At 44.6% G+C, this 15,146-nt stretch overlaps 1 protein-coding gene across 3 annotated transcripts in view; it reads right to left on the bottom strand.

Moving 5' to 3' along the window:
• RBMS1 (RNA binding motif single stranded interacting protein 1) overlaps nt 1-3,278 on the bottom strand; it is a 146,396-nt gene extending 143,118 nt beyond the window's left edge. For 2 of the 3 annotated variants that reach the window (XM_080399169.1, XM_080399171.1), the window contains exon 1: nt 2,902-3,276. In XM_080399169.1, coding sequence (XP_080255295.1) covers nt 2,902-2,976 — 75 coding nt within the window. In that variant the 5' untranslated portion in view covers nt 2,977-3,276. Of the gene's footprint in view, nt 1-2,901 lie in introns of all 3 variants that reach the window. The other variant, XM_080399170.1, reaches the window with a different exon arrangement.
• Nucleotides 3,279-15,146: the final 11,868 nt, after the last annotated feature.

The raw sequence follows: 15,146 nt of genomic DNA, 5'->3' as shown, positions 1-15,146 counted from the left end.
CAGTGCTGCAGTGTAGGAACTGTCCTAAAACATACATTCATTGGAAGACACAAAAATTTAACAGATACATCAAACACATCATTTGCCAGAACAACTGTAGCAGTCCCAAAAATGCAGGTTTTACAAGTTTCAACTTGAAACAGTTTCAAACTATTTTCATTGCCATAATGATTTTTCATATTAAAAGCCTTAAATCAAATGAACAAAGTAAACACTGGAAGCAGGTGTAAGTCCACGGTTTCACTAATCTCTTTTGATGCTGAGCTCCCTAAGATTAGGGCGAGGGAGGTGCTGAATCACAGCAAACGTTTGTATTTCCTCCCAGAATATATGACTGAACCAGCCTGAACACTTCACGAGTAAGACTGTGACGATCATAACAGACAAATACAAAATCTGTTTTTAAAATCTATAACATATTTTGTAGCAAATAAAATAGCTGACCACATCAACATTTTAACCTAAAGAGCCATTAGGAATACATGTGCCTTCTAATGAGTATTTCTGAGCTCTCTACAGAAAAATCCATCTTCAAGCAATTCCTGTCATCTCCTAATTATCGATTTGCAGTTTATTAGTCAGCAGATTTTCCATCATTACTTAAGTAAAGATAAGATGGGAAGCTAAACTTCTAGTTTCAAAATCTCTTACCTCCGCCAGTGCAATCATGTGTCATTACCCATCATACGTTCAGCAAAGGCTATTCAACTCTACTATAATTTGTCTTAAAGATTTCTCCAGAATTACTGAAATAGTTCATGTAGCGGACAGTGTGTTGTGTTAGGGCCCAAAGAACAGAACAACTGAAAATTATGAATTTAATAATTTTTCTGCATGTTAAGAGAGGATCCATAGCAAGAAGGTTGCTTATATTACTGAATTCTGCATACCCGAATATTGAAACTTACAGTTACTGCTCCATTTATCTACACCAAAGAGCCATCTTTTTTCTTTTATTTCTTTTACAAAATCAAGATCTCTGAAAACAGGAAGCCTTCACTAGATCACTGATATTTGATTTCATGTGTGCAGGTCAAATGGCTGTGTGCTTTCTCTGCTGAAACAGAGTAATGTAATTTAAGGCTGTATAATTTTATAGCAAAGACTGCAAGATGTTTTGAAGATGTCGTTGACTGTAATACAAATCAATATTAAATTATCTGTACAGGAAACATTTTCAAAAGATGGTCCATCAGGCTTTCTCATAGGATCATGGATTTCTAGGATCATACTCTAATAACTACAGTAAGCTATTACAGTTTACCTCCCTCTTCAATTATTTACAGGTCGAAAAAGCCAAGTGACATTGCTTTATACATATTCAGTGTTATGGTTTTGGTTCATAACTTACCAATGTCACACAGAATCATGAAGGTGAAAGTTTCTGAACAAAGGTATTTTTTCTTTTGAAAATATTCACAGTCATACAGCTAAGTGATGCAAAAGGCTGTCCTCTAGGCACTCTACCTTTCTTCAAAATAATGCATTAAAAATATATATCCAAACAGTACTGAAGTGATTACTCTGCAGCATAATCTTTAAATAGCTAGACTGTACTATCTAGCCTGATGTCGATTACACATATGAGAGATTAGTCATTTCAAATCACCTCAAGACCTTCATCATATTTCTATCAATTTCTGTATATGTGAAAGCACATTTCAAAGCTTCCTCATTGCTGACTTGTAAAATGTCTCATGACTGTCAAACTGAATTTATTTTTCAGCCAAGCAGCATAAATTACATTTCACAATATAGTAACACAGAACACAATAAAAAGAAGAGCCTATCAAGCGTGTGGATAAAGAGAAGGGAATTCTTGTCCTGTCATTGCCACACAGGCAGGACACTTCCATAGCAAAAGAAAAAAGAAAAAAAAAACAACAAACAAAGCCCAACAACAGCACATACACAAAAAAAACACACAAAAAAAACCCCAAAAAACACAACACACGATTATGACCTCTAAAAAAAGTTCACACATTGAAGCCTCATATGGGTCTGTTTTGCCTTGCGAGGAGTGACACTGGGGTTGGAGAGGCTTACGCGAGATGTTCCAGACAGCTGATGCAACCACCTCTGCATCTGCCAGTGTGCAGCGTGATGCTTCTAGAGCAGTGGGGCTGGCTGCCCTTACAGACTTGAAGGAGAAACGGGGGGGGGGGGGGGGGGGAAGGAGAAAGGTGGAGATCCACCACCGCAAGAACTACTGAATCAGTTTTCCCACGCACGGCAGCTCCCCGTGGACAACTGGCCGTCAGGAGCTGCACCCTTAACGCCTTTTTAATCCAGTTTGTAAACTGCGAGGCGGCAGCTCACTAAGGTCCAACTCCACAGACAACGAGTACCCAGCCGAGCCCTGCAGCCTGCCCAGCGCCCGCGGTTCAGCGCATTACGGCCATGCCCAGCGCGGCCCCGCCACCCCCGGCCCAGCCGGCGCGGCGGGGGACCCGGCCGGGCCCCGACTGCGGGTCGCTCCCAGCGCCCGAGGCGGCTGCGCCCGGTGCCGGCAGCGGGCGCGGGGCCCCGCAGCGCTCCGCCGTGCGGCGGGGTGGCCGGGGACGCGGCGGGGAAGGAGGAGACACGCCGAGAGCCCCGGGGAGGAGGAGGGACCGCGGGCGGGGGGAGGCGAGGGGGAAGGAGACAGGTCGCAGCCGGCACGGGCGGCAGCCGGTGAAGGGGTGGGCGCCCGGCGGCTCCCGGCGGCGCTCCCGGGGCGGCGGCGGGCGGCAGGAAGGGGCTGCCGCCTCTTTCCTGTCTCCGTCCCCCGGTGCAACCTGACCGCCTCCCCCGGGCCGTGCCCCGCGTCGCGCAGCCCCCGTCCGGGCTCGGCCCCGGCCCGCCGCCCTGGAGCGGGGCCAGCCGCAGCCCCGCCGCGCCGCCCGGCGTGCCGTACCCTACCTTCGCCTGCAGATACTGGGGGTAGTAGTAGGTGGTGTACTGGGGGTACATCTGCTGTTTCCACACTTTGCCCATGAAGCTGGAAATGTAGCCTGCAGTGCAGGGACGGGGGGGCACTTTGGGGGGCTCCAGCCGCCTCTCCGTCTCTCTCTCCCTCCTGTCTCTTCCTCTCCGGCGGCGGCGGCTGCTGCTGCTGCTCCTCGGCCGAGCCCAGACCTTCCTCCTCCTCCACCCAGAAGCCACACGGAGCGGCGGCGGCGGGGGCAGGCACTCTCGCTCTCTCCCCGGGAGTTCCTGCCAAGTCCCCGCCCGGCCGGGGCCGAGCAGCGGCGGCGGGCCGGCTGGCGGAGCGAGGAGCGCTCGGGGCCGGCGCGGCGGCGGCGGTGCCAGGCGGCGGGGCAGGGCCGGCGGAGGGAGGGAGGGAGGGTGGAGGGAGGCGGGAGAGAGGGGGCGAGGGGCGGCGCTTGGCCCCGCCGTGCGAGCCCCGGGCCGGCCCGGGCGGCGGGGCAGCCCCGCGGGGCAGGGGGAGCCTCCGCGGCGGGCAGCGAGCGGCGCCGCTCGGCCGGGGGCCGCTGCGGCGCCGGGAAGGGCAGCGGTGCCCGGCGGGAGCGGAGCGGAGAGGAGAGGAGAGGAGATGAGCGGGGGGTTCCACGTTCCGGAGGAGGAGGAGGAGGGCTGCAGTGGTCGCATCCGCGCACGGCTCGGCTCTGACCTAATTAGCCGGGTGGTGCTTTGTTATCGCCTCTGTTCTTTGTGCCTCTCGGCGCCGAGCAGTGGTGCGGGCTGTAGGGGAGACGGGGATACAATTTTGGAAAACTACGTTTGGCTTCGGTTCTGCCTGGCGGCGGAGGGTCCATTTATCTGGTAGGAGCAGGAGGCACTGCAGTGCTAAAATCGCCCTACAGAACAGCAACCACAAAACCAGACCAAATTCCCTGTCTGGCCCATCGTACATCCTTAGATTTGTACTTTTGCCAGCAGTGCCGAGTACACTTCGTTCTTAAGCAGGAACCATTCCCGTTCTAGTCGATAGTAGTTATCGTTTTTCCACTTGAATATTTTCTCTCTGAAAGATAATTTCCCAAATGCTAGAGGTAGGCATCAGCAGCACACTATAATCCACTCTTGTTTGTAAAAAAAAAAAAACAAACACTCAGCCCAGTGGGCTTGCCTCTGACAAATGTGTCTCTTCTCCACCCACGGATGAACTGATCCTCAGAGCATTAAAGCAGATGCCATTTCTTTGTCACACTAATCACAAGCATTTTTGACTCTCAGCACTGTTTTATTAATAAAACATACATGTAAGGTCCACCAAAACTCCTCAGTGTACTAGCATCAGCTAAGCTAAAGGTGATAATAGTGGAAAGAAAGATTTCAAAACTTGAGGATTTACAAGCATCCCAGTGCAATAGCAAAGGCAGACTTTGTACAGCCATGAATCCCTGGTGCAGGCTGAGTGATGGGAGGTAACTGCAGATGCTCTTCCAAATTCCAACTGAGCAGAGGACAATTATGCAAATGACATTGCAGCTCTGCTGGCTAGCTGTTAAGATCTCTTCAGAAGTTTTTTTCTGGGGAATTTGTACATGCTTTATGGTCCACACAGATTGAAAGAGTAGTTGCATCTTTAGGGGACAGCTTTTACTCCAGGAAAGAGGCATGGGAGCTCCTGAATTTTGGTTGGGGTTGGGGGGGGGGAATTGTTTGCATTGATTTGGCTTGCTTTTTTTTTTTTTTTTTTTTGGTTAATGCAGAGCTAGAATGACTATGGATGAACACAGAAAGCACATGCGTTCGTAATATTTTTGTGTCCACAATGGTAACTTTCTGTGGGAGGGACGAAGATTAAAGCTAGAGGAAAAGCTGAGCAGAACAGAAATATCAGGTATTTGAGGGGGTTAAGAATGTGCATCTGGAAAAGCTGAAATGGCCATGGCCAAAATCAGCTGCCTTCTGTTGACTGTACTGGCGTTTACGCAGTGGAAAAAGCATACAGGCTGCACTTATATCTGAAGAATGCAAGGTAATACGGCTCCAGGGTAGTGCATGGTCAGAGGATAGTAGAAATGAAATTTCTGAGCTTTGTGGGGAAATGTGTTGCTACGGCCCAGATACGTGATGGTACTGTTACAGTTTGCTTTGAGAACTGCCAAATTGTGGTCTGAAGTTCATGGTTCAACTACAAAGAATGTGGTGCTGGCCTCTCTTAAGCTGACAGGTTACGGGTACTAGCACACTTAGTTTCTTTCTGAAAAAAAAAACCCAGAACAAGCAAGAAGAAAAAAAGACTGGTAGCTAATGGGGGGATTTTGTGGAGATTTGCCTGAGGATAAGGAAAGAATGAGATCTGAAAGAAAACGCATATCGTACTGAAGACAGCTAGAAATACAAGAGTGTAGCCATCTTCATGTAAACAGCTACGTGGTTGGTACAAGTAGGTTGTGCAGTCATGAATGGGGAGAGAAGCATCCAGAAGAAAAAAATCTCTAGGAAATGAGGAGAGGGGCCTGTATCATTCCAGCATTTACAACTGCAACAGTCTCCAGCTTAGTTGTGTCAAGTTACTGAGAACGGCTGATGACTGCCAGCAAGACGAGCAGCAATGCACTCTGCCACGACGGTTCCTGAAAGTGATGAAAGACGAAATCTGGCTAAGACAGTGTTTGATTACAACTGCAACAGCTACAGCTGATCTCCAAGTTCCTTCCCAGTCTCTCCTTGCAGAGACTTAGAACTTTCCCAAACAAGGTCTTTTGCTCTAAAGCTTAATGTCATCCCCAAACATGTGCCACTGTTAATGTAAGGTTGAAACTGATTTGATTCCATTTGCAACCAGAATATTTTCTAATTAAAGATCTACTTCCATTGGAATATCTGCTCTAATTTGTTTAGCAAAGCTGACATTGCAGAAGGTCAAAATTGATACTTTATAATTAAATTTAAAAAACAAGCCTGCAATTTAATACTACAAACTTTTACAGTGCAGTGATCCCACCAACAATTCATGAGAATTGTTGAGCAAATGACGCTCGGTTTTTATTAAAATGAGTTTCAAAAATATAATTATTTTATTTGAATATTTTACATAAGCCTCAGTTACCATAATTTTTTTTTTCATTTTTAAAAATTATATTGAAGGCATTTACTGTATTCAGAATGAATCAATGAAGAATTCTTAGGGAAAAAAATCTTAAATCAGCATCACTCAGGGCAGTCTCTGCTTGTATCTTTTTAATACATTGAATATTCAGCCAACTTAGTAATATGAGCGCAAGTTGTGCAATACAGACAGGATGGCATTGCAGAAGAAACTTTAAACTGAATGACTAATAACTTAACTTTTCATACTGATGGAAATGTTTGTTTTGAATTGCTTATTCTGTGTTCATAGCAAGGGCATACAAACACTTTTAAACTGAAACTACTTGTGCTGTCTGGCGGTACTAACTAAATACAAGGTTAAAAATGCTTCCTTCATTTATGCACTACACAAAGTAGAGGATTAAGAAGGAAGGTAAACATTGAATTCTGTTCTGAAGGCTAGTAGATACCCAACAAAGTAACAAAAAGATTTATTTTTCTTCTTTCAAAGCTGACTTCCTACACATGCACCAGTACAAATCTAGATACTGTGGCTTTGTGGATGTTAGGGAAAGCAGTAATCCATAATTTTGCCCATGGTCATAGATTTCACTGACTATTGATGGAACAATATTAATTTCTACTTCTTTTTTTCTTTTTTTTTACATTATTTCCTTATCATAGGTATACTCTCAGCGGTCAGGACTGACTAAAACAGGATGAAAACACAGTTGGGCTACTGCTGCAAAAGCCTGAGAAGCACTGTATGTGCTGCCATGTCAGAGGAGTTTCAGGGCAATTCAGTTAAACCCAGTCAATGGTTGTCCACTGACACAGAGGGTTGGAAGAGAAATCCTGTTTAAACTTTACAGATTAATTTAGACATTAGGAGTTCTACCCTAAGGCAGAAAAAATCAAATGCAATGCAGAATAGGAGGGAAATATATTTAATCCACCTCACTTGAAGAACCAAGCAGACTGCTGTAGTCTGCACCACTTGGGGTCTTTGCACTGGTTTAAACTGAGAGACAGACATGGTTTTGCTGAAATTGTTATTACTTTGACACAGTCAGGAATATTTGAACAAGGATTTTTTTGGGGGGGTAAGATACTAGCTTGAGTCTTGGGAGATCTTTGTCCAATACCAGATCCACCACAGAATGTGGGCAAGAGGGTGAGCGAGGCTGGATTACCCTGTGCCTTACTTCCCCAGTTTGAAAACTGTGTCAAACATTCACTCTCTTCTGTTCTTTGCCTGCCTTGTGCGGTCAGTCTGTAGGCAATGCAAGGCACCACAACCATTTGCTAGGAATCTGCCTAGTGTGATTCACATGAAACAACAAAAATAAATAGAAGCAGCGGCAGCGCATCACCTGTGGATGCTGAGAAGCTAGGTACTGCATCCTGATTCACATACAAACGTTAACAAACCAAAGACCTGGTTTATGCCCCCAAACAGGGTGTTAGGGCTACAGAAATGGGACTAGGCTTAAGCTCTCAATCAGTAACTTCTTTGCTCTTCCCCTCACCCCCAACACGCACTGTTCCAATTACTTGCAAAACCTCCTTGTTGTAACCATCCTTAGCCCCACCATATGGCCTTGACTGCTTTGCAACACAAATGAAAGACTCTTCAATTCAGGTCGCAGTAGGCCACACTCTTAAACACAAAGGCTAAATAAACGGGCATTGTTAATGGGCCACCAAGATGAAAAGCACTTGATTGTTTTCATCAATTAAATCAACTCTAGATTTAGTGGCTATTAACCCTTTCAGCAAATTCTTAAATATTTATTTCAGCAGAATTACTACAATTCTGTATTTTTACAGTAGCTCTCCTGGTGTAACAACGCTCCACTGAAACATAGCTGAATGTGGCGTGCCCTTGTTCATCCTTACAGCTGAGCCATATACTGCACTGGCTCAGCTGCTCCCGACAGCTGCGCTCAGTGTGATTCACTTTTGTACAATCTACAGGGCTATACACTATTCTAAGATTGTCCACTGACATTAACATATAGGAATTTAACATACTTCTGTATCTGGGCTTCCCCTCTCACAAAGCTTCACATGTACCAGGCAATGCTCCCACTATTGGCAATGCATGTCAACAAAAGATGTGGCCAGACTGCTCATAAAAACATCTTCTGTGTTTGCAGCTAAACATATCACCATGAATTTGAGTAGAGTGCCAGCAATAACCTTTTCTTCATGTTTAGATAGGTCTGAGAGAATCCTTTCCCACATAAGCACTGTATTTTCTGAGTTTTCTATATTCTAGTTTAATTTACCCTAAGATGTCCAGCTAATGAAGATGACTGCATACTAACAGCAGTGACAGGTTTTTTCGGCATTCTTCATAAAACCTTTCAGGCACCTCTTTTTGGTCCAGCTCTACAGATCCATTTAGTACATGTACATTTTATTTAAATGGTCTTCTCACTGATGGCAAAAAAATAGCTGAATTATAGGAGTATGTTCATTCTAAGGTGGAGGTAGTTAAGAATCCAGCTTCTTTTCATACATTTTTTTATCAGGAACTTCCATCCCATGCAGTTCCTAACCACCCTGGATCTACCAATACAGTCTTCACTGCGCAAGCAGATGAGCAAGGAAAAGGATAATTGTACCTCTAAAAAGTATTGACCAGCTACAGTTCTTTCATTAGGACATTCCCTTTCAATGTTCTTATCTCAGTTTTGGGGCAGTTTTTGCCATTCCTTCCCATTCTCCACAAAGAGGTGAGGAAAACATCAACCGCAGCCTGCTTTGGGTGCAGCGCAGTAAGAATTCTTGCAGGTGTCTTTTTACCAGCTTGACCAACCAGCTGTGGTTGGTTGGTCCTGATAAAATTCAAACCATTGATTTTAAAATATTTGTGGATAATTCAGAATAAATATTTTTTTTTTTGCCATGCAAACAAAAATTAAAAGTTTAATTTGCATAGGCAACAGACAGCTTATTTCTACAGACTTCAGGGCCACATTGCACAGTCTTCAAGCATATTGTAAGCAAGTTCTGAATAAAGGGTGAAGGATACATCATTCAGGCTTCTATTCTAAAATGCCCCTAAATTTTCCTATTTTTGGAATAAAACTATTCCCAACTATGAAATGTCAACCTCTCAATCCACACTCAGTTGTATTTTAGGCAAGTTCTGCAGCTTATGAAATATCTAACAAGTCCTTCCAACATCTCAAACTCCTCCTACTCCATCCCTCACCCAGAGCAACAACTCCAGCTGTCGCAGAGCCTCTGCGCCCTGTGTGTGCTATGCGTGCGGGTGAGCGGATTTGATCCCGCGCTGCCTGGCCAAATGGCCCAGGCTGAACCCCAGCCACTGGGCTCTCAAGCAGAACACCAGCTTACTCACCTTTTCTCAGTTACTGATTTGCATGCAACTTTTCAGGCCATCCTACCTATGACACCTCTGCTCCACCACCACCTTTGATTGAAATTGGCCAAAGGCTTCAAAAGTTGTAATGGCATATGGGATGAAGAAGGAGGAGGTGGGAAAGCAAAAGAATTACATGAGTCTTATTTCCTTAGGAAAGCACATAAGTCAAAGAGCATAGCCTCTTTTACCTGTAATCTACTATACAATATTAAGTTCTACACTTTTGATGTCCTAAATTTTTAATAGAACCAGAAGATAAGTCATTTTAATTAATTTTAAAAAATCCTTTGCCATATGAACCAAACCTTTAAACTATATATATATATCAACAGATACCTATCAGTGCTATTTTTATCTGATTTTCTTTACACAGAGAAAAACGTCTTTCTCACGACAGGATCACAACTCATTGCCATTTTGGATTATTTCATGTATTTAAGCTTCATTCACAATGTATCACAAACTATTTGTAAATGCTGGACACTCAGACCAGACCCACGTACATGCAAATTAACACAGTGCAACACATCATCAGAACTAAGAGGTGTCGTGTCTCTACTGCATAATTCAAAAAAAACATTAAAGTGTCATCACCCTTGATCTGCTGTAAAAATGGAAGCTTCCTCCTTGGCTTTGAATCCGTTTCTGACTTCTAGATGAAAAGTCAGATCCTCAGTTGAGCTGGGGTGATTCATTCTAGCTGATGGCCTTCTGTGGAAGCCCCAGTGTTTCCTGCTAAAATAGTCCTCAAGTCATGCAACACTGACAAAGCGGAGTCGAGCAACTTCAATTCTTTTGCTCTGTTCAGCACAGAGAGCAATGCTAATGCTGATGTGACTTTGTGGAATTCAGAGAGAGGCCCAGCTGGATGTCCCAGTTACAGTGTCTTTCTTAGGAGATGAAAAGGTTTTTTCTTATTTCTGAAAATCGATACTGGAAAAGTGTCAATCTGATAAACTGAGATTCTTGTGGGTCCATTTTGTGCTGTTTCAAGACATGGCAATTCACATGCTAGTGGGACTAAGAAGACAAACCCTTTATTTATTTTGTTAGGATGTTTATATCCTGTCCTTTTACTGCAATGTGATAACATCACGGTATTTTTTTAATTCATCTTCACAACAATTTTTCTGAGCCCATTTTTTTGATCCCATTCACAGACACAAAACTGAGATGCAAAGGGACTATATGACTTTCACAAGATCATACAGGACGTACATTTTGTTGCGAATAGCATAAAATTTAAAAATAAAAAAATAAAACCCACACATAAATAATTTTGGATTTTATGGTTCCAAGGCTAGCTCTCCAGTTTTGGGCCAGCTTAATGTTTTTTGTTGTTCCTGAGAGAAACGAGATAATACACCAATAAAAGCTTTGAATTCTCACAGGTATAGTTAACCGGTTTGTATACTTCTTGTTTCCAAAATGATCAGAGTCCCTATCATTCTTCCCTTCCTTAGGATTTCATGCGTGTCAGAAACATTGTAATGCCAAAAAAGGGTTTCAGATAAACACCAAAACGTTCACACATTTAAAATACTTCCCAGATCTTGCGTTTCACAACAACTCTTTATAAACCGATGTGTATTTATTTTGCTGGAAAGTTACCCAAATGAAAATACTGCCTCTCCAGTTCTGGTCTCTGGGGCTTTAATCCACTGAGAAACTTTGGAAAGTACTCACTGATCGTGGGATAATATTTCTATCAGATGTTAGCGGTATTTATTGCATCGTTTTATGAATTCTGATTCATTTTTGTATAATTTGATGTTTATAAAGCACTGTTGCTTCCATTTTCACTAGGGGAGGCACAAAGACATCAAACCTCCAAACACATGTTCCTAGGGGACCTAAAAACCCGTAAATACCCAAGCCCGCGCAGCGCTTTTAGTAATGAAGGGTGTTAATCATTTTTTCTCAGAGGACTGAGAGAATGGCGAGCGCTTTCTAAACCCTGCGACCACCTTTTGGATTTATAGTTTGGGATTTGCATTTTTTTATGCTAGCTGATTAAATATGCTTGGAATTCACCAAGTTTTTGAAGTTTTAGTTTGTTGTTACTTCCAGCCCATCTGCAGCCTCAGCCTGGCTCCCTCCCCAGCCCGCGGAGCACGAGTGCGGGCGGCAGCACCCGCAGTGCGGGGTTCTGGGGAGAAGGGCGCACGGTTCCGCGGGTGGGTCCCGCCTGCCCGGCAGGAGCAGCAAAGCCGCACGCGGGGAAGCGCTTTTTTTGTTGTTGTTTTCTCTCCCAGGGAGCCCCAGACAAGCCCCGGTTCCCGGAGCGAAGCCCCGCAGGAGCTGCCGCTGGGCAGGTGTGCCAGCCGACCCAAGCGCCGGGGCCGCCCGACCAGCCCCGCGCCTGCCGCGGACACCCCGGCCCGAGCGGCGGCGCAGGGGACAGCCCCGCTCCCGGCCGGCTGCCGCCCCCGCCGAGAGAACGGGCCGCTCACGGCCGCCCCCCCGCCGCGCTGGCGGCCGGGCCGGGCCGGGGAGGGGCGGGTGGGGCCGGCGGAGCACGGCGGGTCACGGCGCCACCTGGCGGCGCGGGGCTCCCGGGCCGCCACGCTGCGCCGCCGCCGCTCCCGCCCCAGGGACGGGGACGCGCCCGAGCGGTGCCGCCGCCGCATCCCGCAACGCCCTGCAGCAGCGCTGCGGTTCCCGCACCCCGCGGAGCGCCCTGCGGCAGCGCTGCGGTTCCCGCTGCGGCGCCCGAGCCGCCGGGTGCGGGCAGCGCCCCGCCGTAGCGCTCCCCGCAAGTCCTTCCCGGTTTCGGCCTTTCCCCACCCCGCCGCGCTGGTCGTTACGTTAGGGATGAGTTAAAGCTTGTTCCAACGTCATCTCTGCCTGATAAATAACACAAAATGCGCTCTTTTTGTTCTCTGGTCTGTTACCTAAAGAGACAGCACACCGTATTGGAAGGTACCTGACGTATTTGCTGGCTGTCAAGCCCTTCTCTCTTTGCATATTTTTTTTTTTTTGAGATTATTTTACCTGCTGTCGCGGAGCATCACACCTTTCAGAAGTTTCTTTGACCACAGACTGTGCATTTGCTGACAAGCTCTGAACATATTCCCCATCTCATAATCCAATCAGGTTTTCCAAACACCCACAAAAGAAGTAAAATTAATCTGAGCACTGAAAAACTGAATAATTAAAATAACTAAAACTAATCATCGGTAATGATATATTTACATGAGTATTTAACAGGACTAATGCAGATTCATCATTTATCTTTAATATATCTTTACAAGCTTCTAAGCAGGAATGCAAATTCTTAGTATAATGCACAGATTCTTGTTACCAGTTGTAGCTTCTGCCAAAAAATAAAAAAATTACCAAAAAAAATCTATTTTTAAAATATAGATTCTAAAATTCTTTTGATTTTTTTCTTTTTTTACACTTCTAAACGCAATTTTTTCTTTCTTTCCAGTCACAGAACATTCTTAGCAGGATATAGTAAGATAGAGATTTAAACTAATTTCTCAGTAGGATACTAGAGGCAAAGATACTCCGAAAAGAGCGCATGTCCAATACAGAGTCCTTTTGCAAAACATATATATGCACCAATTCAGCTGGGATCGTGTGGGCGCTTTTGAGGGGCGGGGGGGAGCACAGCATACTTGTAGGCACGGACATCTTCAGCTCAGATAGGGGGGTCTGGGCTAAGACCACGGATTTGAAAGGCCTCCAAACAGGGAGGAGCTTTTTCTATTATTTTTTTTTTCAAAACAGAGCAGAATTACAGGGATTACATGTTTACATGAAGAATGCTGTTATTTGACTTCATGTTGGAGCTCAGCCTCTTCAGTTAATGAAGGAGAAGATGCAGCTTCAGTCACAGTTGCTCATAAAGCTCTTCACAGACAAGACCTTGATAATGACCTTTCTTCAGTCTACCGTTCAACTGTGGTATGATTCAAATCCAAAAGTCAATTTTTATGTCTCAATTTTTCCTTCACTTTGTACGTTCAGGAAGCTGAGAACATTGCTTAGGAAAGATCACATCTTCTCACCAGGAACATTTATTTTATCGCTAAAAAGTAAGCATTACACATTTTTTGACACTGGTAGGTCATTTGGCCTTGGCTTGTGTCTGATGATCCAATTCTTATGAATAGTCCTTTTCATGGGTGTGATGGTCACCTAATTATTTTTACTTCCACAACTGTTTAGATGCTGTTCTCTCTGCCCCTGTTTATGTCCCCATCTCCAATCCTTGCCCTCAACTCCATTCCTATTAGGTTAGTTTAAATCACGGAGGGATCAGAGATATGGGGTCACCTATCCTAAAGTTTTTTAGGCCTTAAAAAAGCAGATGCTTGCAATTTATTAAAAAAGTTAAAGAGGTATCACCTTCATGTGGAAGAACTCCTTAAAGCTTATAAAGAGTTTACTCATAAAGAAGCTGAGGTAGTAGACTTGGGACTCCATCCCTCTGGGAATAGACTGACTACCATGAAGAAAGAGCACAAGACCCCAGCAAGCTGCAGGCTTCTAATTTATAGCCCTAGCCCACACAGGATGGAAAAAAGTGTTGTTTTTTTTCCTTCTGCGTCACTTTGCTATTATATTCTCCTGTGTTGCTATAATGACTCTCTCCTCCAAGAGGAATACCATCGGGCTCTTCTGCTCCTGGTTCTGGAGTTTGGTTTCTGATAGTTATAGATGAAAAGGTGGGGATGGGGGCAGAGGCTTATTAAGAAAGAACAGTTTTCCCTTGCAGGTTTGTCACCTATGAATCCTTTCTTTCCCTTTTCACTTAAACATGCTCACAAACATACAAACGCCTGAACTGGACCTGACTCTCAGGTGGAGAGATGGAACACTAACTTACCAGGTTATAAAAAGAAGTTGCTATATGTGCTCTCAGATAGGTTATGTAATGATCTTACATTGATGATCAAGTCTTGTCTTACATGCAAAGGTAAAAAACATTGCTCTAAAATACTAGATCATCATGCAGTTTGCATGTCATGTAACTCCACCAGACCCCTGTCAGTATAAGAGGTCAAAATAAGTCCTATTGATCAATGCTGATACTCAGGACTAGTGTTTGCAGCAGTAATTTGCCATGGACTTCCATATTCTCCCAACCCATTTCTTCCTTAAAAGAAGTTTCTTGGGATGTCTGTCCCTTTCTCAGCAGCTATATACTCACAGCAATTGAAGATACTTTGTTGTACATTATTTGTACAAACTAGGGGGGGAAAAATGCACAGAAGTATTTTTCTTTCCAAACCATCGTGCAAGACAGTTCTCTTTTACACTTGTGGAAGATTCTCAACATCCTAACTGGCTCGCCGTCGGTCACACCATAAAGAATTAATTAGCCCAGCCTAAACTAGACATGACTTCCTCAGAATTCCTGAGGATTCTATTCAATTCATGAAATGAGTTGGGATACATAGGACAAACAGTGCAAAGAAGCTGGTGAGCTATGGTTGTCCCACTGAAAAAGTAAGCACAGGGGTATAGTCTGCAAGGACAGCCAACAATTCAGGAGGACAAACTGTCATTGTTTTAGGAGCAGTGCTAATGGTAGGCAAACATTTAAAAAAAAAAAAAAAAAAAAAAAGGTCAGTTAGCATTAGCATCCAGCTAGCTCAGTAGCTTTGTTGAACAGCTTTGGACTCTGAAGCCTGTCAAGTTTTTGTTCGGGTGTTGGCACTTCCTGGCTCTGGTAAGGCAGGAAGGATTGCATAAACAACCCTTACTGTGGTATTTTGGTGCTGCCAGTGCCAGCAAAACCCAAGAAGTCCCA

This window comes from Falco punctatus (genome assembly GCF_963210335.1).
Source record: "Falco punctatus genome assembly, chromosome: 8".
Classification (NCBI taxonomy): Eukaryota; Metazoa; Chordata; class Aves; order Falconiformes; family Falconidae; genus Falco; species Falco punctatus.
Note: the sequence above shows the minus strand (reverse complement) of the source record. Positions and strands in the feature narration are given on the sequence as shown.